Source organism: Schistocerca cancellata, chromosome 3, assembly GCF_023864275.1.
Source record: "Schistocerca cancellata isolate TAMUIC-IGC-003103 chromosome 3, iqSchCanc2.1, whole genome shotgun sequence".
Lineage (NCBI taxonomy): Eukaryota > Metazoa > Arthropoda > Insecta > Orthoptera > Acrididae > Schistocerca > Schistocerca cancellata.
In genome coordinates this window covers 675,634,152-675,661,675 of record NC_064628.1, presented here as the reverse complement: position 1 = coordinate 675,661,675, position 27,524 = coordinate 675,634,152, and the positions used below count along the sequence as shown (strand labels likewise).

The window sequence follows — 27,524 nt, the reverse complement described above, 5'->3', positions numbered from 1 at the left end:
ACACGAGCGATGGGACACAGCATCTCCGAGGTAGCGATGAAGTGGAGATTTTCCCGTACGACCATTTCAGGCGTGTACCGTGAATATCAGGCAGAATACGGCGCTGCGCTCGGCAACGCCTATGTGAGACAAGTGTCTGGCGCAGTTGTTAGATCGCTTACTGCTACTACAATGGCACGTTGTCAAGATTTACATGAGTCTGTACGTACTGTTATAGTCGGTACACGAGCGATGGGACACAGCATCTCCGAGGTAGCGATGAAGTGGAGATTTTCCCGTACGACCATTTCAGGAGTGTACCGTGAATATCAGGCAGAATACGGCGCTGCGCTCGGCAACGCCTATGTGAGACAAGTGTCTGGCGCAGTTGTTAGATCGCTTACTGCTACTACAATGGCACGTTGTCAAGATTTACATGAGTCTGTACGTACTGTTATAGTCGGTACACGAGCGATGGGACACAGCATCTCCGAGGTAGCGATGAAGTGGAGATTTTCCCGTACGACCATTTCAGGAGTGTACCGTGAATATCAGGCAGAATACGGCGCTGCGCTCGGCAACGCCTATGTGAGACAAGTGTCTGGCGCAGTTGTTAGATCGCTTACTGCTACTACAATGGCACGTTGTCAAGATTTACATGAGTCTGTACGTACTGTTATAGTCGGTACACGAGCGATGGGACACAGCATCTCCGAGGTAGCGATGAAGTGGAGATTTTCCCGTACGACCATTTCAGGCGTGTACCGTGAATATCAGGCAGAATACGGCGCTGCGCTCGGCAACGCCTATGTGAGACAAGTGTCTGGCGCAGTTGTTAGATCGCTTACTGCTACTACAATGGCACGTTGTCAATATTTACATGAGTCTGTACGTACTGTTATAGTCGGTACACGAGCGATGGGACACAGCATCTCCGAGGTAGCGATGAAGTGGAGATTTTCCCGTACGACCATTTCAGGCGTGTACCGTGAATATCAGGCAGAATACGGCGCTGCGCTCAGCAACGCCTATGTGAGACAAGTGTCTGGCGCAGTTGTTAGATCGCTTACTGCTACTACAATGGCACGTTGTCAAGATTTACATGAGTCTGTACGTACTGTTATAGTCGGTACACGAGCGATGGGACACAGCATCTCCGAGGTAGCGATGAAGTGGAGATTTTCCCGTACGACCATTTCAGGAGTGTACCGTGAATATCAGGCAGAATACGGCGCTGCGCTCGGCAACGCCTATGTGAGACAAGTGTCTGGCGCAGTTGTTAGATCGCTTACTGCTACTACAATGGCACGTTGTCAAGATTTACATGAGTCTGTACGTACTGTTATAGTCGGTACACGAGCGATGGGACACAGCATCTCCGAGGTAGCGATGAAGTGGAGATTTTCCCGTACGACCATTTCAGGAGTGTACCGTGAATATCAGGCAGAATACGGCGCTGCGCTCGGCAACGCCTATGTGAGACAAGTGTCTGGCGCAGTTGTTAGATCGCTTACTGCTACTACAATGGCACGTTGTCAAGATTTACATGAGTCTGTACGTACTGTTATAGTCGGTACACGAGCGATGGGACACAGCATCTCCGAGGTAGCGATGAAGTGGAGATTTTCCCGTACGACCATTTCAGGCGTGTACCGTGAATATCAGGCAGAATACGGCGCTGCGCTCGGCAACGCCTATGTGAGACAAGTGTCTGGCGCAGTTGTTAGATCGCTTACTGCTACTACAATGGCACGTTGTCAATATTTACATGAGTCTGTACGTACTGTTATAGTCGGTACACGAGCGATGGGACACAGCATCTCCGAGGTAGCGATGAAGTGGAGATTTTCCCGTACGACCATTTCAGGAGTGTACCGTGAATATCAGGCAGAATACGGCGCTGCGCTCAGCAACGCCTATGTGAGACAAGTGTCTGGCGCAGTTGTTAGATCGCTTACTGCTACTACAATGGCACGTTGTCAAGATTTACATGAGTCTGTACGTACTGTTATAGTCGGTACACGAGCGATGGGACACAGCATCTCCGAGGTAGCGATGAAGTGGAGATTTTCCCGTACGACCATTTCAGGCGTGTACCGTGAATATCAGGCAGAATACGGCGCTGCGCTCGGCAACGCCTATGTGAGACAAGTGTCTGGCGCAGTTGTTAGATCGCTTACTGCTACTACAATGGCACGTTGTCAATATTTACATGAGTCTGTACGTACTGTTATAGTCGGTACACGAGCGATGGGACACAGCATCTCCGAGGTAGCGATGAAGTGGAGATTTTCCCGTACGACCATTTCAGGAGTGTACCGTGAATATCAGGCAGAATACGGCGCTGCGCTCGGCAACGCCTATGTGAGACAAGTGTCTGGCGCAGTTGTTAGATCGCTTACTGCTACTACAATGGCACGTTGTCAAGATTTACATGAGTCTGTACGTACTGTTATAGTCGGTACACGAGCGATGGGACACAGCATCTCCGAGGTAGCGATGAAGTGGAGATTTTCCCGTACGACCATTTCAGGAGTGTACCGTGAATATCAGGCAGAATACGGCGCTGCGCTCGGCAACGCCTATGTGAGACAAGTGTCTGGCGCAGTTGTTAGATCGCTTACTGCTACTACAATGGCACATTGTCAAGATTTACATGAGTCTGTACGTACTGTTATAGTCGGTACACGAGCGATGGGACACAGCATCTCCGAGGTAGCGATGAAGTGGAGATTTTCCCGTACGACCATTTCAGGAGTGTACCGTGAATATCAGGCAGAATACGGCGCTGCGCTCGGCAACGCCTATGTGAGACAAGTGTCTGGCGCAGTTGTTAGGTCGCTTACTGCTACTACAATGGCATGTTGTCAAGATTTACATGAGTCTGTACGTACTGTTATAGTCGGTACACGAGCGATGGGACACAGCATCTCCGAGGTAGCGATGAAGTGGAGATTTTCCCGTACGACCATTTCAGGAGTGTACCGTGAATATCAGGCAGAATACGGCGCTGCGCTCGGCAACGCCTATGTGAGACAAGTGTCTGGCGCAGTTGTTAGATCGCTTACTGCTACTACAATGGCACGTTGTCAAGATTTACATGAGTCTGTACGTACTGTTATAGTCGGTACACGAGCGATGGGACACAGCATCTCCGAGGTAGCGATGAAGTGGAGATTTTCCCGTACGACCATTTCAGGAGTGTACCGTGAATATCAGGTGCCCTGTAAAACATCAAATCTTCGACATTGCTGCGGCCGGAAAAAGACACTGCAAGAACGTAACCAACGACGACGACTGAATAGAATCGTTCAGCGTGAAAGAAGTGCAATCCTTCCGCAAATTGCTGGCACATATCAATGCTGGGCCATTAAGTGTCAGTGTGCGAACCATTCGACGAAACATTATCGATATGGGCTTTATGAGCCGAAGGCCCACTCATGTATCCTTGATGACTGCACGACACAAAGCTTTACGCCTCGCCTGGATGCGTCAAATCCGGCATTGGACTGTTGATGACTGGAAACATGTTGCCTGTTCGGACGAGTCTCATTTCAAACTGTATCGAGCGGATGGACGTGTACGGGTATGGAGACATTATGAATCCAGGGTCCCTGGATTTCAGCAGGGGACTGTTCAAGCTGGTGGAGGCTCTGTGATGATGTCAGGCATGTGTAGCTGGAGTGATATGGGACCTCTGATACGTCTAGATACGACTCTGATAGGTGACACGTACGTGAGCATTCTGTCTGGTCACCTGCATCCATTTTTGTCCATTGTGCATTCCGACGGACTAGGGCAGTTCCAGCAGGACAATACGACACCCCACACGTGCAGGATTGCTACAGAATGGCTCCAGGAACACACTTCTGAGAGTAAACACTTCCGCTGGCCACCAAACGCCCCAGACATGAACATTATTGAGCGTATCCAGGATGCCTTACAACGTGCTGTTCAGAAGAGATCTCCACCCTCTCTTACTCTTACGGATTTATGGACAGCCATTCAGGATTCATGGTGTCAATTCCCTCCAGCACTACTTCAGATGTTAGTCGTTTCCATGCCACCTCGTTTTGCGGCACTTCTGCGTCCTCGTGGGGGCCCCACACGATATTAGGCAGATGCACCAGTTTCTTTGGCTCTTCAGTGCAATTCCCATCATACTCCGCGGCCAACAGCGCTCTTTTAACGTCCTAACGCAAACCGTTCAGAAATTATGACGATTTTATTTCATATAGTTTAATAATCTTCACCCTGTATCTGTTACAAATCACATGTGATTCAGAAGGCACAGTTTTCATAATAACAAGTTATCAGTATCTGGCTGTGGTTTCGGTCAAAACCAGAAGACACAAGTAACACCTAAAAGTAGCATTATAACATTCGTCTCAGTGTGGCATATGTTTGGCCGATGTTCGTACTGCGATTAATTAATTAATCACCAAACAAAGCGGAAAACCAAATATAAATAAGAACAAATATGTGACGTTCTTCTTGAAAGATAGATTCAGTTATTGTGAAAAATATTAAAAACCTAGTTTTGAAAAAAGTAATAAAATCCAAAATTATTACTTCTTACGAACATTACTCTAAGTATTAATATGGCGTACCAACCAGTCAAGAACACCGACAACAAAAAGTCAATCATCATAAACGTGATATTGATGTAATGCAACGAAGTAGTAAAACTCGTCTGTGTATGATACAGAAACAAAGAGAAAGTAGGAAAAAATTCTGTTTGATAATTTCTAAGATACAATAAGGTGATAATGGCAACTACGAACTACGAAACACATAGAACTCTACAGAAAAATACTAAATAGCCAGAGACAATCCAGACAGGATGGACCTATCACAGGGCACACAAAAGAGACTGAAGAAAATTGATTAACTGAACAGCTCATCCAATATAACAACAACTAAAGTAAGTAACTACATGAATTAATTAATGAAAATGAGTATCACTTGAATGAGGTGAAAGTCTGCAAAGACACTTAAAACAGGGAACGTGTAGAGCTATAATCACTTGCAAGAGTAGGAGAAAACCAAACGCAGAAGAATTATCGCACAGAAACCAAGAAAAACTGCATAGTGAGAGGTCCATAATTAGACAGATTAAAAGTAATTACCATACACAAGGCGCGATGCTAACTTGATAAAAATGTGAGAAATAGGTTACAGCAGCAAGGTAAAAGAAAGACGCGTCACATCTCTTCGACTTGATAATTACGAAAGGTTTCGCGATGGTTTCTCGAAAAACTTGCCTGAATCTGACACCGACCAAGCATCTCTTCTTTCCCAGTGTCCCTGGATTTCCAGCTTCTTTCTCTCGAATCGCCGTTTGGTGATGCAATCTCCAACCGGTGGCAATACAGCCACCCGCTGAGAACGTTTAATAACACAGTTTACAACCACCAGTGTAATTCATTGTTTTCTGTCATTCTTTTCAATTTATCTCGGTTGATTAACTTGTGTCTTAGCTAAGTGCGAGAAGGAATAGAACATGTTCCCGTTCTGTGCAACCTTTCACTTTAGAAAACGGAGTGTAGGCGAAACTGAACCTCGCATGCAGATTAAAGCAGTGCCACTCAGAGTTCCATGTTCGAGTCCTTGTACGACACGCAGTCGCACATTCCTGCGTTGTGACTAAAGCCACTGTTCTTTAAGTCCGTTCTGCCAGACGTTATACTTCTCGTAAGATCTTGGGAACAATCTCAAAGAAATTCAAGAATTTGGTGGAGAGAAATAGAGAGATCATTGCGACGGTTCGTGAAGGGTCTTCGTATGTTTCTGGTGAAAACTTGTTGCCCAAAATACGCAAAGATCCGTGTCCGTTTTAATCTGCCAGGAAGTGTAAATTCAAGGGACAACTGCAAATAGTGTCATGCAACATTGTCATTTTTCGCGGAACAGCGAGCGTTTCGACAATGTGGACTGGTTATTTCACAACCATTAATCTCTCCGAAAACATAAACGTCATAGCTGTCATCAGCCCCGAACACCGCACCAAACCGACTTTAGCAGAGTAGATGAAAGAACATTCGTGACAGGTGTCAGCATTGTTGCCAGCTTTCAAATGCGAAGCACAAACGTCTGCGCACGAGAACAACAATTGTCTATAGAACTACGACAACACTGAGGCGTTGCCATAGAGACGTAAACAAAGGCACGTTAAGTGAATGGTTGAAGTAGACTCGCAAAGCAGCATGCCAATCCCACTTAGCTGTTTGGATCTTCTTTTGCCAACTCTGCTATATATTGGGGGGGGGGGGGGGAGGGGGGACAGAAGTCATGGGATAACTCCTTTTGCCTGGCATAGTGCAGCAAGTCGACGCGACATGGACTCAACAAGTCACTGGAAGTCCCCTGCAGAAATTTTGAGCAACGCTGTCCCTTTAGCCGCCCATAATTGTGAAAGTGCTTTGGCCCGCCAGGTTAGCCAAGAGCGCTAATGCGCTGCTTCCTGGACTCGGTTAGGCGCGCCAGCTCCGGATCGAATCCGCCCGCCGGATTAACGCCGAGGGCCAGTGTGCCAGCCAGCCTGGATGTGGTTTTTAGGCGGTTTTCCACATACCTCTAGGTGATTACCGGGCTGGTCCCCACGTCCCGCCTCAGTTACACGACTCACAGACATTTGAAACACATCCGCACTTTTCCATGATTTACACTGGACAGAGAACAATGGGATACTCTGATTCCTCCCGGGGGGTACGGGGTGGCGGTAGGAAGGGCATCCGGCCACCCCTTCACATTAACATGCCAAATCCGATTTAACCACGCCAACCCCGCGCACAATCTGGGACAAAGGCGCAAACGATAGATAGAATTGTGAAAGTGTTTTGTTCATGAACTGACGTCAGTTACGTCGCATAAATGTTCGATGGGTTTCCATATTATTCGCTCCAATTAGCCAGAATACTATTCAAACCAATCGCGAGCAGTTGTGGGCCGGAGACGTGGCGTATTGCCATCCGTAAAAATTCCATCGTTATTTGAGAACATGAAGTCCATGAGTGACTGCAAATGGTCTCCGTTTCAAGTCAATGATCGGTTCAGTTGGATCACAGGATCCAGTCCATTCCATGTAAACACAGCCCTTATCATCACAAAATCACCATCAGCTTGCACAGCGCCTTGTTGACAATTTGGCTTCATGGCTTTGTGGGGTCTGCGCCGCACACGAACCCTACCATCCGCTCTTACCAACTGAAATCTGGACTTATCTGACCACTCCACGGTTTTCCAGTCGTCTAGCGTCCAACCGATATGGTCACGAGCCCAGGAGAGGCGCTGCAAAAGATGTTGTGCCGTTAGCAAGGGCACTCGCGTCGGCCGTCTGCTGTTATAGCCCATTAACGCCAAAAATTGTACGTAAACGCCGCTGCTCTCGGTCGTTAAAAGAACGCCGTCGGCCAGTGCATTGTCTTTGGGGACAGGCAATGCCTGAAATTTGGTATTCTCGGTGCTCTCTTGAGACTGTGAATCTCGGAATATTGAGTTCCCATACTATTTCTAAAGGGCATGTCCCATGCGTCTAGCTCCAGCTACCATTCCCCGTTCATAGTCTGTTAATTTCTGTCCGTCGGCAATAATCGCGTCGATAATCCTTTCACATGAATCACCCGAGTACAAATGAAAGTTCCAACAATGCACTGTTGTTTTATACCTTGTGTGCCGGCCGGTGTGACCGAGCGGTTCTAGGCACTTCAGTCTGGAACCGCGCGACCGCTACGGTCGCAGGTTCGAATCCTGCCTCGGGCATTGATGTGTGTGATGTCCTTAGGTTAGTTATGTTTAAGTAGTTCTAAATTCTAGGGGACTGATGACCTCAGAAGTTAAGTCCCATACTGCTCAGAGCCATTTGAACCATTTTTATACCTTGTGTACGTGATACTGCTGCCATCTGTATAACTGCATGCGACTACTCCATGACTTTTGTCACCTCAAGCGTGGGTGTGGTTCTGTTGGTGGTGGCATGGTGTTGCCTTCCGATCTTCGAACTGTGTTACCCAGCTAGTTACAGGGGGACCTGGAGTTTAATTTCGACATTTGACCACGATGCAGACACTATCAGAGGGGGAAGGAGTGATAGCGACAGATAAAAATCCTAGTGCCGACTGAGGATAAAACTCACGACCATTGGATTTCTGGTCTGGCACTGCACGACAGACCTACCGAACCACATTAACGTAAAAACAATACAAATGTAGACATGTACAATTTTTAAATCTGTTTCAGAAGAAAACAAATCCTCACGTGTCTAATTGTGACATTTATTGGTACAGTGTGGGAAAACGCGGACAGTGTTCCAATATTCACAGTTCCTGAATCCCACCTACTCCACATGTAAGGATGTAATGGTTACTCTTTCAGAGGAGTGAGGCTTAAATCCCCGTTTAGCGTTTTCATATTTCTCGATATCACCTCAATCGAAAGTGGACACAGTTTCTTAAAATTGCCCGGCCGTACACGTCCATCCGCTCGATACAATTTAAGACGAGACTCGTCCGACCCGGCAACATGGTTCCAGACATCAGCAGTCCAATGAGGGGGTTTACGGGCCCAGGCGAGGCGTAAAGCTCTGTGTTTTGCAGTCATGAAGTGTACAGGAGCAGGCCTTCGGCTCCGGAAGCCCGCATCTATTATGTTTCGGTGAATGGTTCGCATGCTGACGCTTGTTGATGGCGCAGCACTGAAATCTGCAGCGATTTGCGGAAGGGTTGCACTTCAGTCACGTTGAAGGATTCTCTTCAGTCATCGTTGCTCCCGTACTTGCAGGATCTTTTTCCGGCCGCAGCGATGTTGGAGATTCGATGTTTTACCGGATTCTTGTGTTCACGGTACGCTAGTGAAATGTTCGTATGGGAAAGTCCCCACTTCATCGCTACCTCGAAGATGCTGTGTCCCATAGCTCGTGCGCCGACTATAACACCACATTCACACTCATATCTTGATAACCTGCTACTGTAGCAGTAGTAACCGATCAAACAACTGCGCCAGACACTTGTTGTCTTATATAGGCGCCGGCCGGAGTGGCCGAGCGGTTCTAGGCGCTACAGTCTGGAACCGCGCGACCGCTACGGTCGCAGGTTCGAATCCTGCCTCGGGCATGGATGAGTGTGATGTCCTTAAGTTAGTTAGGTTTAAGTAGTTCTACGTTCTAGGGGATTGATGACCTCAGAAGTCAAGTCCCATAGTGCTCAGAGCCATTTGAACCATTTTTTCTCAAATTGTCCGCTATCGATTTCTCGTGTATCCTTATCAAACTGAGCTCGTGCGCTGTATATAATGGGACGCAAAATTCGCTTTCTACCTTTTTTCTTATAGGCAAGCGAAAGATGGAAGGGAACTATGAGTGTCTGTTTGGCTCCGTACATATCAGAATTTCTTTAGTTTTACTTACGACTATTCAGCATTACCAGTGAAACAAACTACCTGATAAAAAAAAGTGAAGTACCCAGAAAACAAGGTCGGATGTCGGTGCAACTTCATAAACGTACACACAGTTTTCTGGCACATAAATGATCATATTTGCAATTCTCTCTGTCAGGTAGAATGGCAAACAAAATGCATTAGTGTTCTTCGTGTTTAGTGTTGTTACCAAGCCACAGAGGGTTTATAGAGGCACGAGCAGCGTCAGATGCTGAGTGATCGCTGTGAGGGATATGGACATTCTGCGCACTCGTTTGAGACAGCGTTATCAGTGCCTGACAGAGTTTAAAAGGGGCCTCATTATGGGTCTGCACTTGTCCAGCTTGTCGAATCGTGCATTATTCAAATTTGTGAGACATTCGGATGTGACAGTGTTTCAACGTTGGATTGCACGGCAACGTGAGGGCAGGTATACTGGTCGACAAGGTTCCAGACAAACATGTCTGACCATCGCGGTGGAGGATCGCCGTATTGTGCAAGAATCATGTTGTCACCCCTTCACATCTACACTTGCCATCCGAGAACAAGTAATGGAATTCTTGCAACATTCTGTATCGTTTTCCACCATTGGCCAGAGACGAGCAACAGCCAGACTATGGAATTACCATACCATGCGTACGATACTATTAACAGCACAACGCAAACAGCTGCGTTTTATGTGATGACATTACCGGGAAGCACGGACTGGTGATGAATAGAATCACACTGTGTTCAACGAGAAATCACGGTTCCCCACTACGCCGAATAACCACCGCCAGTGATGTGGCGGCGACCTCGGGAGAGGTGACATTCTTCCAATGTTTTTGAGAGGCACACCGGAGTTACTACTGGCACCTTGGTGTGAGAGCCATCGGTTATGACTTCAGGTCACGGTCCGTACTAATCAAGGGAACTGTAACGGCACAACGGTTCGTCACGGACAATCTGCGTTGTCTGCCTCTCATGCCACATTATCGTTTTTCAATAGGACAATGCTCTTCTACATATAGTACGAGTCACTATAAACTGCCTGTTTGATACTGAAATTCTCCTCTGTCCAGCAAGGTCCGTGTACCTGTCCCCGAGAGATCACGTGTGGAACCAGCTCGGACATCAACTCCGTCCCAGTACTAATATCCAGGATATTAAGGACCAGTTAAAGAGTTATGGGCCAGGTTGCTTCACAAGAGAATAGAACTGCCTTCTGACACCTTTCCCAGCCGAATCAGTGCATGCATACGGGCCAGAGGGGTACAACGTAATACTGATAAATGGGCTTACACTGCCAAGTTCTTTGCATATTTGACTCGATTTTGTAATTGTTGAAATAATATCACATACCCTCTCAACCCCCGAAATCTCATTCTGTTTCCTCCTCTCGTTCTAGGTGCTTCCCTTTTTTGTGAGGTGATGTATCATACAGCAGCCTGTTGCGCTTTAATTCATGGCTTCCTTCAGAAAATTAAGGTATAAAGTCCTTTGGGATTGTAAGGTATTATACAACATGATAGAGGACCCGCGACTCGAAACAGGAGTTACTCGGTTAATTTTATAGAGCTTGTCCAGTAAACTGCTTCATGGCTCTGAGCACTATGGGACTTAACATCTATGGTCATCAGTCCCCTAGAACTTAGAACTACTTAAACCTAACTAACCTAAGGACAGCACACAACACCCAGCCATCACGAGGCAGAGAAAATCCCTGACCCCGCCGGGAATCGAACCCGGGAACCCGGGCGTGGGAAGCGAGAACGCTACCGCACGACCACGAGATGCGGGCAAACTGCTTCATACCATGTACATTAGCTAGCTGAAATACAGTGCCCTACTCGTACGAAACAAGCGTTGTGCCCATCATTGCACGGGAGCCAATACCGGGGAGACAGAGTCGGGTCGCTGCAGTCTCTCTGGGCATAACCATGGACACTGGCAGGTGGCGTATCGGTTTTAGCCGAACTTTCAGCTGTGCTCAAACTCGAGCTGAAACGTTACGAAACAACGACAGTTTATCAGGTACTGCAACTGGCTAATGCAGATTGTATTGTGCATGATTTATATACCAGTCCCTCGGTTCCGGACTGATGCGCCTGGAACCGCTTGGCCACCGCGGCCGGCTGAATTCAGTCGTACTCAGTCAGTGATCGCAGTTCAGTGGGCGCTTCATATTCGATTTCGTGCTAAACCACCATCACCAAAGAACATTCGACGGTGGTACAAACAGTTGTTAGGAACAAAGTGCCTCTGTAAAGGCAAAAGTCCTGGCCGGCCACATGTTCCTGAACAAACAGTGGAACAAAACCGACGAGCGGAGCTCCCGCAAGTCTACGCGTCGTGCTAGCCGAGAACTTGCGTACCGCGCATGACAGTGTGGCGTGTGTTACGGCATCGTTTAGCCCTCAAACCACACCGATTACAACTGGTACAAGCTCTTCGTGATACTGACAAAGTAAAGCTATTCTAGAGGACATGGAAGATGACACTTTTATATCACGGTTGATATTCAGCGATGAGGCAATTTTCCATATTAGCGGAAAGGTTCACCGCCATAATGTGCGTAAATGGGGCCTCGAAAATCATCATGAAACAACTGAACACGATCATGATTCACCAAAAGTCAATTTTTTGTGCTGTTCGCAAAGCAGGTTTTATGGATCCTACTTTTTTGAGGAAGAAACCGTAACAGGACAATCATATCTTGCAATGCTACAGAACTGGTTATTCCCACAACTTGACTCTGATAATTTCATCTATCAGAAGATAGAGCACCACCGCACTGGCACAACAACGTGCGCTGTTTCCTCAATGGCAACGTGCCTCAACGTTGGATAGGGCGTACAGGACGGCGAGACCAGGCTTTACAGCCTTGGCCTCCTAGGTCCCCTGACTTAACACCATGTGATTTCTTCCTGTGGGAATATGTTGAACAATGGGTTTATGTTCCTCCCTTACCTCGTGACATTGATGAACTAAAAACCAGAATATCAGCTGCTGTAGCTTCAGTGACAGAAGACACCTTACGCTCAGTTTGGGATGAATTCAGCTATCGGCTACATGTCGTTCGTGCAGCCAATGGAGGACATATTGAACATTTATGATGGATTTTTATTAACTTCTGTCTTTTCTGAGTAATTTAGTTGTTGGTGTTAAGCCCTTCTTCCTAATAAATCAGTAATCAGGTCATTCTTTTTGGGACATCCTGCATATTTTCTAATGAAGAATGTCGCCAGGAGAAGTAGTGTGTAGTGTAATAAACAATTAAAATGACGAATTTAGCTTGAATAAGTGAAAATAAAAGGCTGGTGCAGATATAGGTCGTTCAATATACTGTTCAGTATAGCGGATGTCCCAGGAGGAATGGTCAGTATTGTGGGACATGACAGGGACGACCTTTCGAGGGAAAAGTGTCTACTGAAGATGGACTAGAGATGCATATCTTAAGAACTACAAACACTTCTTCATCTTCGAGATTGCCAAACACATTTCTTCTACTGGACAATGCTCATAGCTCTTAAGATATGTATTTTAGAGCCCATGTTTACTGGACTTTCTTGCTTTTAATGATCGTTCCTGTCATATCCAAGAATATTGAATATTCTCCGGCTCACCTTGTAAATACAACAGACATTCGATAAGTAATGGAACCAATTTTTTTCTCGGCCAGTTTCGATTGAAAAAATGCGGAATTTGTTGACGGACATCCGCTAGGAGGCGCTATACGTCGCCTTCAAAGCGTCTGTCATTGAGTTTCTTTTGGCGGAAAATCAGAGCATCGCAGGTGTTTATAGGCGCTTGCAGAATGACTATAGAGACCTTGCAGTGAACAAAATAACGGTGGATCGCTGGGCGAGGTGTTTGTCATCATCCCACAAGGTCGCGCAAACCTGTCCACTCTCCCGTGTGTCGGCCGGCCCCACACAGCTGTGACTCGTCCAACACTCATTCTAAGAGACCGACAGATAAACTAACGCGTCGCTGTGCATCTACATATTTTCGCGGCGCAAATACTGATCCACAAAATTTCGGGCGTGCGCCCGCATAAATTTGACTTCTTCTTCTAATATTTCGGCTGAATACCGTCCAGCCATCTTCAGAGTGAGCCTCGGATCACTCTGAAGATTGCTGAACGGTATTTATGCGGCCGCACGCCCGAAATTTTATGGATTAACACGTCGCTGCTCAACTGGACATGTCCGTTGGTGGCGCTCATTGACCCGTCCACCCGTTGGGGTATTCAAAGTTATGTGCTCGTGGGCTCCTCGCGGCCTAACAGGAGACCATAAAGAGCAACGAAGGACCATCTGTGCCGAATTGCTTGCGCGTTACGAATTTGATCGTGCAATTTTTTGTCGAACATAGTCACAAGCACTGACCGTCCCTTCGAACCGCAATCACAGCGGCACTCCAAGGGGAGCCGCAACACCAGCTCTCCTCGGAAGAAAAAATTCAAAGGCGCACCCTCGGCCTGTACAATCATGGCGGCGGTCTCCTGGCACTCTGAAAGGCTTATTCTGTTTGATGGTCTGGAGCCGTGCGACCACTGCGGTCGCAGGTTCGAATCCTGCCTCGGGCAAGGATGTGTGTGTTGTCCGTAGGTTAGTTAGTTCTAGGGGACTGATGACCTTAGCAGTTAAGTCCTATAGTGCTCAGAGCCATTTGAACCATTTTTCTGATTGATGTACTCCCTCATGGTGCAGCGATCAGCTCAGAAGTGTGCTGTGCTATCCCCATGAAACTGAAGAAACGACTCCAGGGTGCTCATCGCCGTAAAAATGCAAATGAACTTCTGCTTCATGACAACGCAAAACCTCATGCACATCTACGTTCCCGAGAGGCGCTCACGAAACTTCATGAGATTGTTCTCCTCATCCACTCTACAGCCTGGATCGCGCACTATCCGACTTCCATCTGGTTGGTCTAATGAAGGATGCACTCCGCAGTAAGCAGATAATGGGGAGATTATTGATGCAGCAAGACATTGGTTGCAACGTCGACCAGTAGAGTGCTACCATGGGGGCATACAGATCCTCCCAGTAAAGCGGCGTAAGGCCGTAGCACTGAACGGATATCATGTTGAAAAATAGGACTGTGTAGTCAAAAGAGTGGGGGAATAATATGGCGTACTGGAATCTTGAATAAAACCAGCCTGCTACCAGAAAAGAATAAGTTGCATTACTTACTGAATTGCCCTCTAAGAAATGATCCAGTGCGTAGCGTCCGAAGCTTCATGAGGCTGTTCCCGGCAGATGATGCGGTTGTCTGTAAGTAAGTTGCAACACCAGAAGAGTTTAGCGAATTGCAGGAAGACCTACAGAATATCGACATTGCTACAGGGACTGGTAGTTGACCCCGAAACGTAAATAAATGTAACGTATTACACTTAAATAGGCGAAGCAATCCACTAGTGTACTGTTACCTGAAACGGTAACTATCTAATGTATCCAGTAGTAACCATCTGTTGCGACCTAAAGTGGAATGACCACATAAAACAATTCGTACGATAAGCAGCTGCCAGGCTGAGATTCATGGCAAGAATCTTAAGGGAATATAATTCTTGCACGAAAGAAAACACTTATTCGACCGATTCTGCTTATCAGTCGGGGACTTTTACTACTCTGGGTTAGTAGAAAACGTAGAGAAAATCCAATAATGAGCGGCGCGTTCGTCACGGGATTGTTAAATTGACGCACGAGTGTTAGGGAGAGGGTCAACACATGTCAGTGTCAGTTGCTTCAGAAGAAGTGTTGTGCATGACGGAGAGGCCTCCTAATGAAATTCCTGGTGAGTACTCCGGGAAGCTACGTGCCGTTTGCGAATGGAGCAGGGAAGGGGAAGAAGGTAGTGCTACGGTATCAGAAGTACTCTCCATCACACACCGTAAAGTGACGTGCGGAGTATAGATGTCGATTTAGGATAGATAAACGTTGGAAGAACAAATCTAACGCAGACACAAAACAGTAAGAATATACAATAGAACAATGTACCGTATATTTCTCTCGTCGCATCTTCATCGTTCTTAAAATTTCATTCTGTGGGTTTTCGTATTAGGTTTTTCTGACTTGGAATCAAATTCGTTCCCCTATAATTCGCCGATATATTCGTCATCACAGACTCTGAAGCAAAACAGGAAACTGTTCCTTTGCCTTCATATCAGCAGCTACTAGAGGCCAGTAAACTAGGGTCAAAACTCGTCTTCGAAACAATTTTTAGTCTCCCTGTACGAAATACGCCACTTCAATCCTCGCTACTGGTGTCTCTTGACGGTGTTTGGGTTCTGTGCTCTTTAGCTGAACAGATCTCTCTGTTTTGCTCTGGACCCCATGTTACACAAGTGCAAAGTATATAACCCTGCAGCGCTGCATTTCTTTTTGCAGAATTTACTGACTGGAGTACCACTGTTCTGACATTATTATCCCTTCCTGTTTACAGGCTCTTGTGCGTATGGACCGGTACATACCGTACAAGCAGAGGATGCAGCGAGTGGACGAGGTCATTCAGGAGGTAAGTACAGACACGAAAGCTTAGTAAGTTTCTAAAAGCCGCTAACACGAGGGCCATTCCAATATATGTTGTTGTTGTTGTTGTTGTTGTTGTTGTGGTCTTCACTCCTGAGACTGGTTTGATGCAGCTCTCCATGCTACTCTATCCTGTGCAAGCTTCTTCATCTCCCAGTACTTACTGCAAACTACATCCTTCTGAATCTGCTTAGTGTATTCATCTCTTGGTTTCCCTCTACGATTTTTAGCCTCCACGCTGCCCTCCAATGCTAAATTTGTGATCCCTTGATGCCTCAGAAAATGTCCTACGAACCGGTCCCTCCTTCTTGTCAAGTTGTGCCACAAACTCCTCCCCAATTCTATTCAATACCTCCTCATTAGTTATGTGATCTACTCATCAAATCTTCAGCATTCTTCTGTAGCAATTCTAATATAAACCAAAACTTTATTCATCTGACTCGCATAGTGACTAGACGGGCGTGGCGTGCTGAATAATTGCTTGCACGAGAAGGGTAACCTACAGTTCACAAGGCTTTGTGTAAACATGACGTCATTTTGGCCTAACACGCACTTATCGAAGACCGCAGAAATTGCTATCGACTTTCGTTAACATTCTGTGCTGGATGCTTGGCAAACACCATACTGGATTCCGTCATTTCGTATTTTTAACTTGCATGTTATGAATGGATGCCGTTTCCAGGCAATGAAACACTGGAGATTTATTAAAAAACGTCATTCTTGGTGCCTTCACGTTTCTACGAGGTTCTGGGACTACTTTATTACTTTAATAGAAATAAGTTCCTTAAATGCGAACATTTTAGGTTAGGCTTTACCGTGATATCGAATGAAACAACAAGTTTACTGTTACCATCCACTATTTCTTTATCTCCAGCGTTTCGAACGTTTAAACTTCGATCATCAGGTGGATTTACCTTTGCTGGTACGACATAGGTGTATGTTGTGCTACGATTTTGGGGGAACTTGTGGCACTGTCTGCAGTACTCACAGGTTCCTTTCACTGTCGTAAGACATCACATGTAAACTGTCATATTTAGTAAACAAATTGGGCATCAGGAAAAGATGGAGGGCAAGAACAAACCAATCAAATTACTGATTAAAAAAAAACGGAGTTAAGTATTCATGAGCACAAGGGATGTTTCAATAGGTTTCCCTGGGGCGTTAGGTTTTTATGGTAGGCTGCACTTTAATGTTGCTGCTGATTAATCACATAATTGTAGAGCGAGTGTCTTCCTCCTTATAGCAGGATAACTATCTGTACTACGAGACGACTGCAGTAGGACACTCTTGTCCACAGGCTAACTAGGATTCCCCAAAGCTGTCACATAGGTGGGCGAGCACTGCTGGACGCCCCTCAGCTTGCCCTCACGCAGGTGCAGCCAGTATAGGCTACCCGCCAGTCAGCGTTTGCACTAACGACATGGCGACCCTGGGCTGAGGCGTGCATTCAGCCACTGCAGAACTGTCCCATACGTTCCGGGCCGGCTGGCTGGCCGTATGTCAGATTTTTTCCCATCTCTGCCCGCCTGTGGCCGTGGCCGCCCGCCTGCCCACCGGTAGCTGTTTCACAGAGGAAGACCGCACTGCAGTTCCTTCTCTAAATCCTCGCACGAACGAAAAAATGGCTGACATCGAAAGTAGTGCCCAAGGAATAGAAAAGCAACTGAAATCCTCAACAGAGGAAAGTCCACTGGACCTGACGGGATACCAATTCGATTCTACAGCCGTGTACCGCAAGTCTAGTGGAACGGAAGGTTCCAAATGATTGGAAAAGAGCACAGGTAGTTCCAGTTTTCAAGAAGGGTCGTCGAGCAGATGCGCAAAACTATAGGCCTATATCTCTGACATCGATCTGTTGTAGAATTTTAGAACATGTTTTTTGCACGCGTATCATGTCATTTCTGGAAACTACTCTGTAGGAATCAACATGGATTCCGGAAACAGCGATCGTGTGAGACCCAACTCGCTTTATTTGTTCATGAGACCCAGAAAACATTAGATACAGGCTCCCAGGTAGATGCCATTTTCCTTGACTTCCGGAAGGCGTTCGATACAGTTCCGCACTGTTTCCTGATAAACAAAGTAAGAGCCTACGAAATATCAGACCAGCTGTGTGGCTGGATTGAAGAGTTTTTAGCAAACAGAACACAGCATGTTGTTCTCAATGGAGAGACGTCTACAGTAACCTCTGCCGTGCCACAGGGGAGTGTTATGGGACCATTGCTTTTCACAATATATATATATATATATATATATATATATATATATATATATATCCCCATGAACCATGGACCTTGCCGTTGGTGGGGAGGCTTGCGTGCCTCAGCGATACAGATAGCCGTACCGTAGGTACAACCACAACGGAGGGGTATCTGTTGAGAGGCCAGACAAACGTGTGGTTCCTCAAGAGGGGCAGCAGCCTTTTCAGTAGTTGCAGGGGCAACAGTCTGGATGGTTGACTGATCTGGCCTTGTAACAATAACCAAAACGGCCTTGCTGTGCTGGTACTGCGAACGGCTGAAAGCAAGGGGAAACTACGGCCGTAATTTTTCCCGAGGGCATGCAGCTTTACTGTATGATTAAATTATGATGGCGTCTTCTTGGGTAAAATATTCCGGAGGTAAAATAGTCCCCCATTCGGATCTCCGGGCGGGGACTACTCAAGAGGATGTCGTTATCAGGAGAAAGAAAACTGGCGTTCTACGGATCGGAGCGTGGAATGTTAGATCCCTTAATCGGGCAGGTAGGTTAGAAAATTTAAAAAGGGAAATGGATAGGTTAAAGTTAGATATAGTGGGAATTAGTGAAGTTCGGTGGCAGGAGGATCAAGACTCTGGTCAGGTGACTACAGGGTTATAAACACAAAGTCAAATAGGGGTAATGCAGGAGTAGGTTTAATAATGAATAGGAAAATAGGAATGCGGGTAAGCTACTACAAACAGCATAGTGAACGCATTATTGTGGCCAAGATAGATACGAAGCCCACATCTACTACAGTAGTACAAGTTTATATGCCAACTAGCTCTGCAGATGACGAAGAAATTGAAGAAATGTATGATGAAATAAAAGAAGTTATTCAGATAGTGAAGGGAGACGAAAATTTAATAGTCATGGGTGACTGGAATTCGAGTGTAGGAAAAGGGAGAGAAGGAAACGTAGTAGGTGAATATGCATTGGGGCTAAGAAATGAAAGAGAAAGCCGCCTTGTAGAATTTTGCACAGAGCACAACTTAATCATAGCTAACACTTGGTTTAAGAATCATGATAGAAGGTTGTATACATGGAAGAACCCTGGAGATACTAAAAGGTATCAGATAGATTATATAATGGTAAGACAGAGATTTAGGAACCAGGTTTTAAATTGTAAGACATTTCCAGGGGCAGATGTGGACTCTGACCACAATCTATTGGTTATGACCTGTAGACTAAAACTGAAGAAACTGCAAAAAGGTGGGAATTTAAGGAGATGGGACCTGGATAAACTGAAAGAACCAGAGGTTGTACAGAGTTTCAGGGAGAGCATAAGGGAACAATTGACAGGAATGGGGGAAAGAAATACAGTAGAAGAAGAATGGGTAGCTTTGAGGGATGAAGTAGTGAAGGCATCAGAGGATCAAGTAGGTAAAAAGACGAGGAGAAGAAGAATGGGTAGCTTTGAGGGATGAAGTAGTGAAGGCAGCAGAGGATCAAGTAGGTAAAAAGACGAGGGCTAGTAGAAATCCTTGGGTAACAGAATAAATATTGAATTTAATTGATAAAAGGAGAAAATATAAAAATGCAGTAAATAAAGCAGGCAAAAAGGAATACAAACGTCTCAAAAATGAGATTGACAGGAAGTGCAGAATGGCTAAGCAGGGATGGCTAGAGGACAAATGTAAGGATTTAGAGGCTTATCTCACTAGGGGTAAGATAGATACTGCCTACAGGAAAATTAAAGAGACCTTTGGAGATAAGAGAACCACTTGTATGAACATCAAGAGCTCAGATGGAAATCCATTTCTAAGCAAAGAAGGGAAAGCAGAAAGGTGGAAGGAGTATATAGAGGGTCTATACAAGGGCGATGTACTTGAGGACAATATTATGGAAATGGAAGAGAATGTAGACGAAGATGAAATGGGAGATACGATACTGCGTGAAGAGTTTGACAGAGCACTGAAAGACCTGAGTCGAAATAAGGCCCCAGGAGTAGACAATACTCCAGTAGAACTACTGACAGCCTTGGGAGAGCCAGTCCTGACAAAACTCTACCATCTGGTGAGCAAGATGTATGAAACAGGCGAAATACCCTCAGACTTCAAGAAGAATATAATAATTCCAATCCCAAAGAAAGCAGGTGTTGACAGATGTGAAAATTACCGAACAATCAGTTTAATAAGCCACAGCTGCAAAATACTAACACGAATTCTTTACAGACGAATGGAAAAACTAGTAGAAGCTGACCTCGGGGAAGATCAGTTTGGATTCCGTAGAAATACTGGAACACGTGAGGCAATACTGACCTTACGACTTATCTTAGAAGAAAGATTAAGGAAAGGCAAACCTACGTTTCTAGCATTTGTAGACTTAGAGAAAGCTTTTGACAATGTTGACTGGAATACTCTCTTTCAAATTCTAAAGGTGGCAGGGGTAAAATACAGGGAGCGAAAGGCTATTTACAATTTGTACAGAAACCAGATGGCAGTTATAAGAGTCGAGGGGCATGAGAGGGAAGCAGCGGTTGGGAAGGGAGTGAGACAGGGTTGTAGCCTCTCCCCAATGTTATTCAATCTGTATATTGAGCAGGCAGTAAAGGAAACAAAAGAAAAATTTGGAGTAGGTATTAAAATTCATTGAGAAGAAATAAAAACTTTGAGGTTCGCCGATGACATTGTAATTCTGTCAGAGACAGCAAAGGACTTGGAAGAGCAGTTGAACGGAATGGATGGTGTCTTGAAGGGAGGATATAAGATGAACATCAACAAAAGCAAAACGAGGATAATGGAATGTAATCGAATTAAGTCGGGTGATGCTGAGGGTATTAGATTAGGAAATGAGACACTTAAACTAGTAAAGGAGTTTTGCTATTTGGGGAGCAAAATAACTGATTATGGTCGAAGTAGAGAGGATATAAAATGTAGACTGGCAATGGCAAGGAAAGCGTTTATGAAGAAGAGAAATTTGTTAACATCGAGTATAGATTTAAGTGTCAGGAAATCATTTCTGAAAGTATTTGTATGGAGTGTAGCCATGTATGGAAGTGAAACATGGACGGTAAATAGTTTGGACAAGAAGAGAATAGAAGCTTTTGAAATGTGGTGCTACAGAAGAATGCTGAAGATTAGATGGGTAGATCACATAACTAATGAGGAAGTATTGAATAGGATTGGGGAGAAGAGAAGTTTGTGGCACAACTTGACCAGAAGAAGGGATCGGTTGGTAGGACATGTTCTGAGGCATCAAGGGATCACCAATTTAGTATTGGAAGGCAGCGTGGAGGGTAAAAATCGTAGGGGGAGACCAAGAGATGAATACACTAAGCAGATTCAGAAGGATGTAGGTTGCAGTAGGTACTGGGAGATGAAGAAGCTTGCACAGGATAGAGTAGCATGGAGAGCTGCATCAAACCAGTCTCAGGACTGAAGACAACAACAACATATATATATATATATATATAACCTAGTAGACAGTGTCGGAAGTTCCATGCGGCTTTTCGCGGATGATGCTGTAGTATACAGAGAAGGTGCAGCATTAGAAAATTGCAGCGAAATGCAGGAAGATCTGCAGCGGATAGGCACTTGGTGCAGGGAGTGACAACTGACCCTTAACATAGACAAATGTAATGTATTGCGAATACATAGAAAGAAGGATCCTTTATTGTATGATTATATGATAGCGGAACAAACACTGGTAGCAGTTACTTCTGTAAAATATCTGGGAGTATGCGTGCGGAACGATTTGAAGTGGAATGATCATATAAAATTAATTGTTGGTAAGGCGTGTACCAGGTTGAGATTCATTAGGAGAGTCCTTAGAAAATGTAGTCCATCAACAAAGGAGGTGGCTTACAAAACACTCGTTCGACCTATACTTGAGTATTGCTCATCAGTGTGGGATCCGTACCAGGTCGGGTTGACAGAGGAGATAGAGAAGATCCAAAGAAGAGCGGCGCGTTTCGTCACAGGGTTATCTGGTAACCGTGATAGCGTTACGGAAATGTTTAGCAAACTCGAGTGGCAGACTCTGCAACAGAGGCGCTCTGCATCGCGGTGTAGCTTGCTATCCAGGTTTCGAGAGGGTGCGTTTCTGGATGAGGTATCGAATATATTGCTTCCCCCTACTTATATCTCCCGAGGAGATCACGAATGTAAAATTAGAGAGATTCGAGCGCACGGAGGCTTTCCGGCAGTCGTTCTTCCCGCGAACCATACGCGACTGGAACAGGAAAGGGAGGTAATGACAGTGGCACGTAAAGTGCCCTCCGCCACACTCCGTTGGGTGGTTTGCAGAGTATAAATGTAGATGTAGATGTAGGCGCATGAAGTGGAACAACCTAGACTACCGGATCTCTGAGATAATGAAAAAAACATGAGATGCAGAGATATGCGCCCTACTAGCATTATGAAAATGATATGAGGAATGCTGTAAAATAGACCATAGACAGCAGATATTTCTTACGGGTAAAGTTTCCCCACTTCTGCGGAATATAACCTGCAGGGGAAAAAATGTAACAGTCTCAAGAACAAGGTCATTTTACTGACAAGAGATGTGACAAGTAGTTCATCATTGTAACAGTGTATGATAACAAATTCAGACTAAATGAATCACACATGCTACAGTAAAGGGTGGTCGAACAGTCGCACAAACACACTTCCCCTCCGACGGAAACGAAAGCGTATATTCTCGCAAGCAAACGACGATAAGGGTTCCGAATGGCATCCTGCGATAGACTGACCCAGGCGACTTTTGTTGTAATTCGGCAACGAGTCGTCTAGGGCCTGGAGTACGAGTAAGTTCACTCTTCATCATTTGACGAGAGATCTGGTGATCTTGTTGGGCAGGGCACTTGTTGTTTACCAAGGAGCGCGCGTTGCGTCGTACCGCCTGTATGTGCACATGCAGTGTCCTGCAGAAAAAACACGGGGATAACAGCACGTGCAGTGTAGCAGACACTGGTTACTTTACTCTCCAGAAACACCAAATGCGAACCGTGGGCTGCACCTGATGACTCCCTACACCGTGAAGCCTGGGATGGGATCTGTGTGTCGTGGGCGAAAGCACTCTGGAATAGGCAGCTCATTAGATCGAAGTGGTACGCGTGTACGTCCGTCACTTCCTTACATACAGAATCTACACTCATTACTGCAGACAACAGAGCGACATTCCAATCTCCAGTCGACTGTTCCACGACAGTAGAGCATCTGTGCTTGGTGGTGTCATGGTGCCAGTGGTAGCTTGGCCAGAGGCACATGTACTGTACACAATTGTCTCTGATGACACAGCAGGTACATCATGTGGCCATGTTTCGTCGCTGCATGATAATCGGTCGACCACCGCTGCTCGCACAATGCGTCTATCTTGGTGTGCGTTTGTACTGCACGGACGTTCAGAACGTGGCCTAAAGATACAGGAATGCTCCACAGACTACTCTTGAGAGCAGCGACACACCACGGACATCTTATGTACAACATGTGCAGCAATCCACAGTACACCCATCTAGCTTCCTACGGGCCCACAATGCAATCCTGTTCAAACGGTTGAAGCTATTGGAGAGGAATACGTACTCGTCGGTTAGGTATTGTTGTTCCCTAGATTAAATGTTGCAAACAACGCTCACCTCCAAACCCAGCACAGTTACTGGCTGCAGAGTCAAAAGAGAAGGTGCACAGACAAGCCACCTGAGCGCCATCTGATCGCCGATTACTGTGACAAATGAGTCACTAACACTAAACAGGGCTGGCTGATCAGGTGTAGTAGGTGAAGTGGCACCTCACCAATACGATTACCTTTTTACATTTTAAAAACTTACTACGTATTTCCCTGATTTGTACTGCAGGGAACTGTCTTGTAGCAGCAAGCTAGCGATTCTGACCAGGCATAGTGAAGTAGGCTTCCCATTTCTGGCAGCTCAACCACATGAGCAGAGCCACAGGCTGAGCATAGCTGCACAGTTGCTATAGCAACCGTGGCGTCACCTGCTTGAGTTTGTCTGTGGAGGGTGCATACCAGGTGGGTAGATGGAAATTATATTCCCAGTTACTCCCAGTTCCAGACGACAGACTGTAAAGCAATGGTTAATATGTCCGTCGAGCACAGTTCCATTTATAGTGCGTGTAGTGCTGCATGTTTTAAATAGGAATACTGCTTATGATGTAATGTGTACTTTCACGTTGTATCGAGCCTTGTGTTACGAAATTTTGGACCACGTTTTCAAGGAAATGGATGAGAGATTTTGCGTTTATGAAAGAATTTATTTTGTTTGCCTTGCCAGTACCACAAAATTTAAAGAATACCATACATGAAATTACAATGAAATTAATACCCCTAGCTGCATACAGGCGTTGATATAAGTCAACAGGGACAGTTGAAAATGTGTGCCACGACCGGACTCGAACCTAGGATCTCCTGCTTACATGGCAAACGCTCTATCCATCTTTTTTTTTTTTTTTACATTTTGTTCGTTGTGTTTGGTTGTTGCGGACGTCACTTGACATCCGGTCAAGTTCGTTTGTTGATCCTTCTACTCTGTTTTTTATTACAGAGACCCACCAGCTCTCTGACCGAACACGCTGAGCTACCGTGCCTGCATCCATCTGAGCCACAGAGGACACAGAGGACAGTGCTTCGCAGGGACTTAACTCTGGCACGTCTCCCGTGAGACCCACGTTCCCGCGCTATATTCATAGTGCCCCTGCCCATTATATTCATTACTCGCGGTTTTACCGCCGATTCCCGCAAGAGTTCGGCACAGATACCATCTTCTTATATAAATACCATACTTGTTTTCTTCTAGTTCATCTGAAAGCTTCCAAAATATCTTTGGCCCTATTTCTCCAAGACACTACGCTCAAGAAACGAATTCTCTATTTTGTTTGCCGATGAGAAGAGCAGAAACATTTCCACCGGAAAGATGTTGGAAATGTTAAATAAGGATAAGGACTTTTTTACCAATACTTATAAACTATTCCTTCTTACTCTGTCCATCTCTTCTACTACATTATGAAGCTTTTCATGCCTGAAGTGTATAAAAACATACCTGAAGAATGCAGTTTCTGAAGAGACACTTTCTTCTTCAGCGAACATTTCAGCGCAGGTAATAAAAGCACAGCCATTCTATGAAGACATCACCGATAAGTTTGCAACCTTAAAGCAACAAACGTTTGCTTTAGTGTACAAGAAATGAACAAGTCAGTTATTAAGACAAACGTGTGCAAATATAGGCTTATTTTACTTTCCCGCTAGCTATTCACCTTGCTTTCGAGCCACAAGCCGCCACTGAACACTATAACAACTCAGCATACACATATTATATCTCGGTGCCATTTTCTTTCCGGCAGTATAGTGTATCACTACCAGCTTTGATGCTCTCGCATGGCACAATGCAAAAGTGTCATTGTGTTGTGTGTTAAGCTACTCTGCGTGTTCCACGTTGAATGATGATATTTTCTGGGGTGTTCCCTTCAAATTTTACATTATGAGTATACTAGAACTCTTCGATTAAATGTATATATTCGATATACTTGCCTCCATCAGTTTTGGATGCTGGAGACTTGAAATTCTACTAATTAATTAGCACCTCTTTAAAGTGTACATGGAACGAATTATATACATGTCGTGATGTTTACTGCAAACCCTGACACTCCATCTCTCAGAAAGCGTGTCGAATGCATTCAAACAGACTTTCTACAAAGAGTGGCCAAATGTCATGGGAAAGGGACTGGGTTGTTGAAGCTTACGCAGTTCATTTGTCTCCGTTAAGTTCCGCTGTAAATGGCTTCCTGACGCCCCACATTCAAATCGGCTGCGGTCTGAGCCACAATAGACTGTGCGTCAACCAGTACGGCACTGTGTAGGCGACGCAATCTCTGATCATCATACACCTGCGGTCGTCCTGTGCGGCTGTTTAAGCGAGTGAGAACATCGTCTCTGCAAAACTGAAGATCCATTCTAGACACCTCCGAAATCCAAATTCTTTTGTAATCAATTATTTACTACGACCCACACGTTCTCCATCGACTGAGATGTCACGTTCAGAGTCAGTAAATTCGCGACGTGCTGCCACGTTCACTACGCACCTGCCTGTAACAGACTGATATCATGTTTACCCTAGCGCCAATACACCCCATCTAGCCACAATAGTCGGTAATTCACGGCACGTCTTTAAATGGTACAGCCCTTTTCCAGACTTTTGGCCTCTCAATTTAGAAACTGAAGACCACTAGAAATACGTGCAATGTACCATAGACTTGATCTCCATTAAGTGTGTTTTCTTTCCACAGCTCGCGCTGCTCAAGTGTCAGCATACTGTGATCGGGATCCCAGGACGCATCAAAGGCATCTCGGGTGGCGAGATGAAGCGGCTGTCCTTCGCCTCAGAGGTGAGCCCTGTAACATTCTTCCGCACAGGTTGTGGGTATGTATCACAGAAATATTAACAGTAATTCTACAGTACTGGAGGGTCATGTAAACGACCAGTCTGCTGAAGTGTTACTATTATTACAATCGTATGACATAACATATGCATATATTTTATGTCGTCTCTTTGTCTCTGTAGGGCTGTACCATGGGAGCAAGGAGAGGATGTTGTTTGGTGACCGTAGTATCTTTTTATAACACAAACTGCACGCAATTATTAACTGGGTTGTTTATTAACATAAACAAAGGGCTACTTAAGCTTCCATTTGCTGTGGTACAAGCTCTGTGTTCTAGTCCACTTTAGCCTCACTGCTGGTGAAGTACAAAGTCCGCTATGTACAATATTATGTTCGCTATGTGCTGCCTGATTTTGTGAGCTAGAGGCTGTGACTGCGGCTCTGACTCGGTGACATGCTGGAACTCACTGGGTGCGACAGACTAGACCTAAGCCGAACTAACTGGTCCTCTGGTCTGCAGCGGCTATCTGAATACTGGCGGCCGAGAGGGCGTTGGCGGCACGTTTCCAGCGAGTCTGTCGTTGGCCTTGATCGATCTTCTTGTGGCCTCTATGCCACGTGGCGTGCTGGCGCCAGCTTACGCCAGCACAATACACATGCGCAATGTATTTGCGGGTTAATGTTTCGAATTGACAACCATATTTCACCACTCGTTGTCGCTTCATTCATATCTTACAGACCTCCTTTAAAGTCACGGATTGAGTTGTTCTCCACCATATGTCTTGTTGTCTGTTCCTCCACAGTATATTCACATGCGGCAATTTCACAACATACCCACTTCGTTTCCACATATCCCTTGTTCTGTTCGGATGCAGGCCAGTCTCGACCGTTGGTGATGAGGAAGATCAAACACTGCAGCCGTCGTCGTTGATTTTTTAATTAGGTGGGCGTTGTGGGGTGGATGCTCATTCAAGCGTTCTTTGCACTTCTCTGTGACCTGAAGATCGACCCAAGATGACTTGAGGTGCATAGTTGGTGGGCTCTGGAAAACACT

At 45.5% G+C, this 27,524-nt stretch overlaps 1 protein-coding gene across 1 annotated transcript in view; it reads left to right on the top strand.

Moving 5' to 3' along the window:
* The window catches only part of LOC126175649 (protein white-like), a 300,070-nt gene that overhangs the window by 239,231 nt on the left and 33,315 nt on the right, over window positions 1-27,524 (top strand). The window contains exons 4-5 of the mRNA XM_049922541.1: window positions 15,817-15,888; window positions 26,378-26,476. Of these exons, the coding sequence (XP_049778498.1) occupies window positions 15,817-15,888; window positions 26,378-26,476 (171 nt within the window). The remainder of the gene's footprint in view (window positions 1-15,816; window positions 15,889-26,377; window positions 26,477-27,524) is intronic.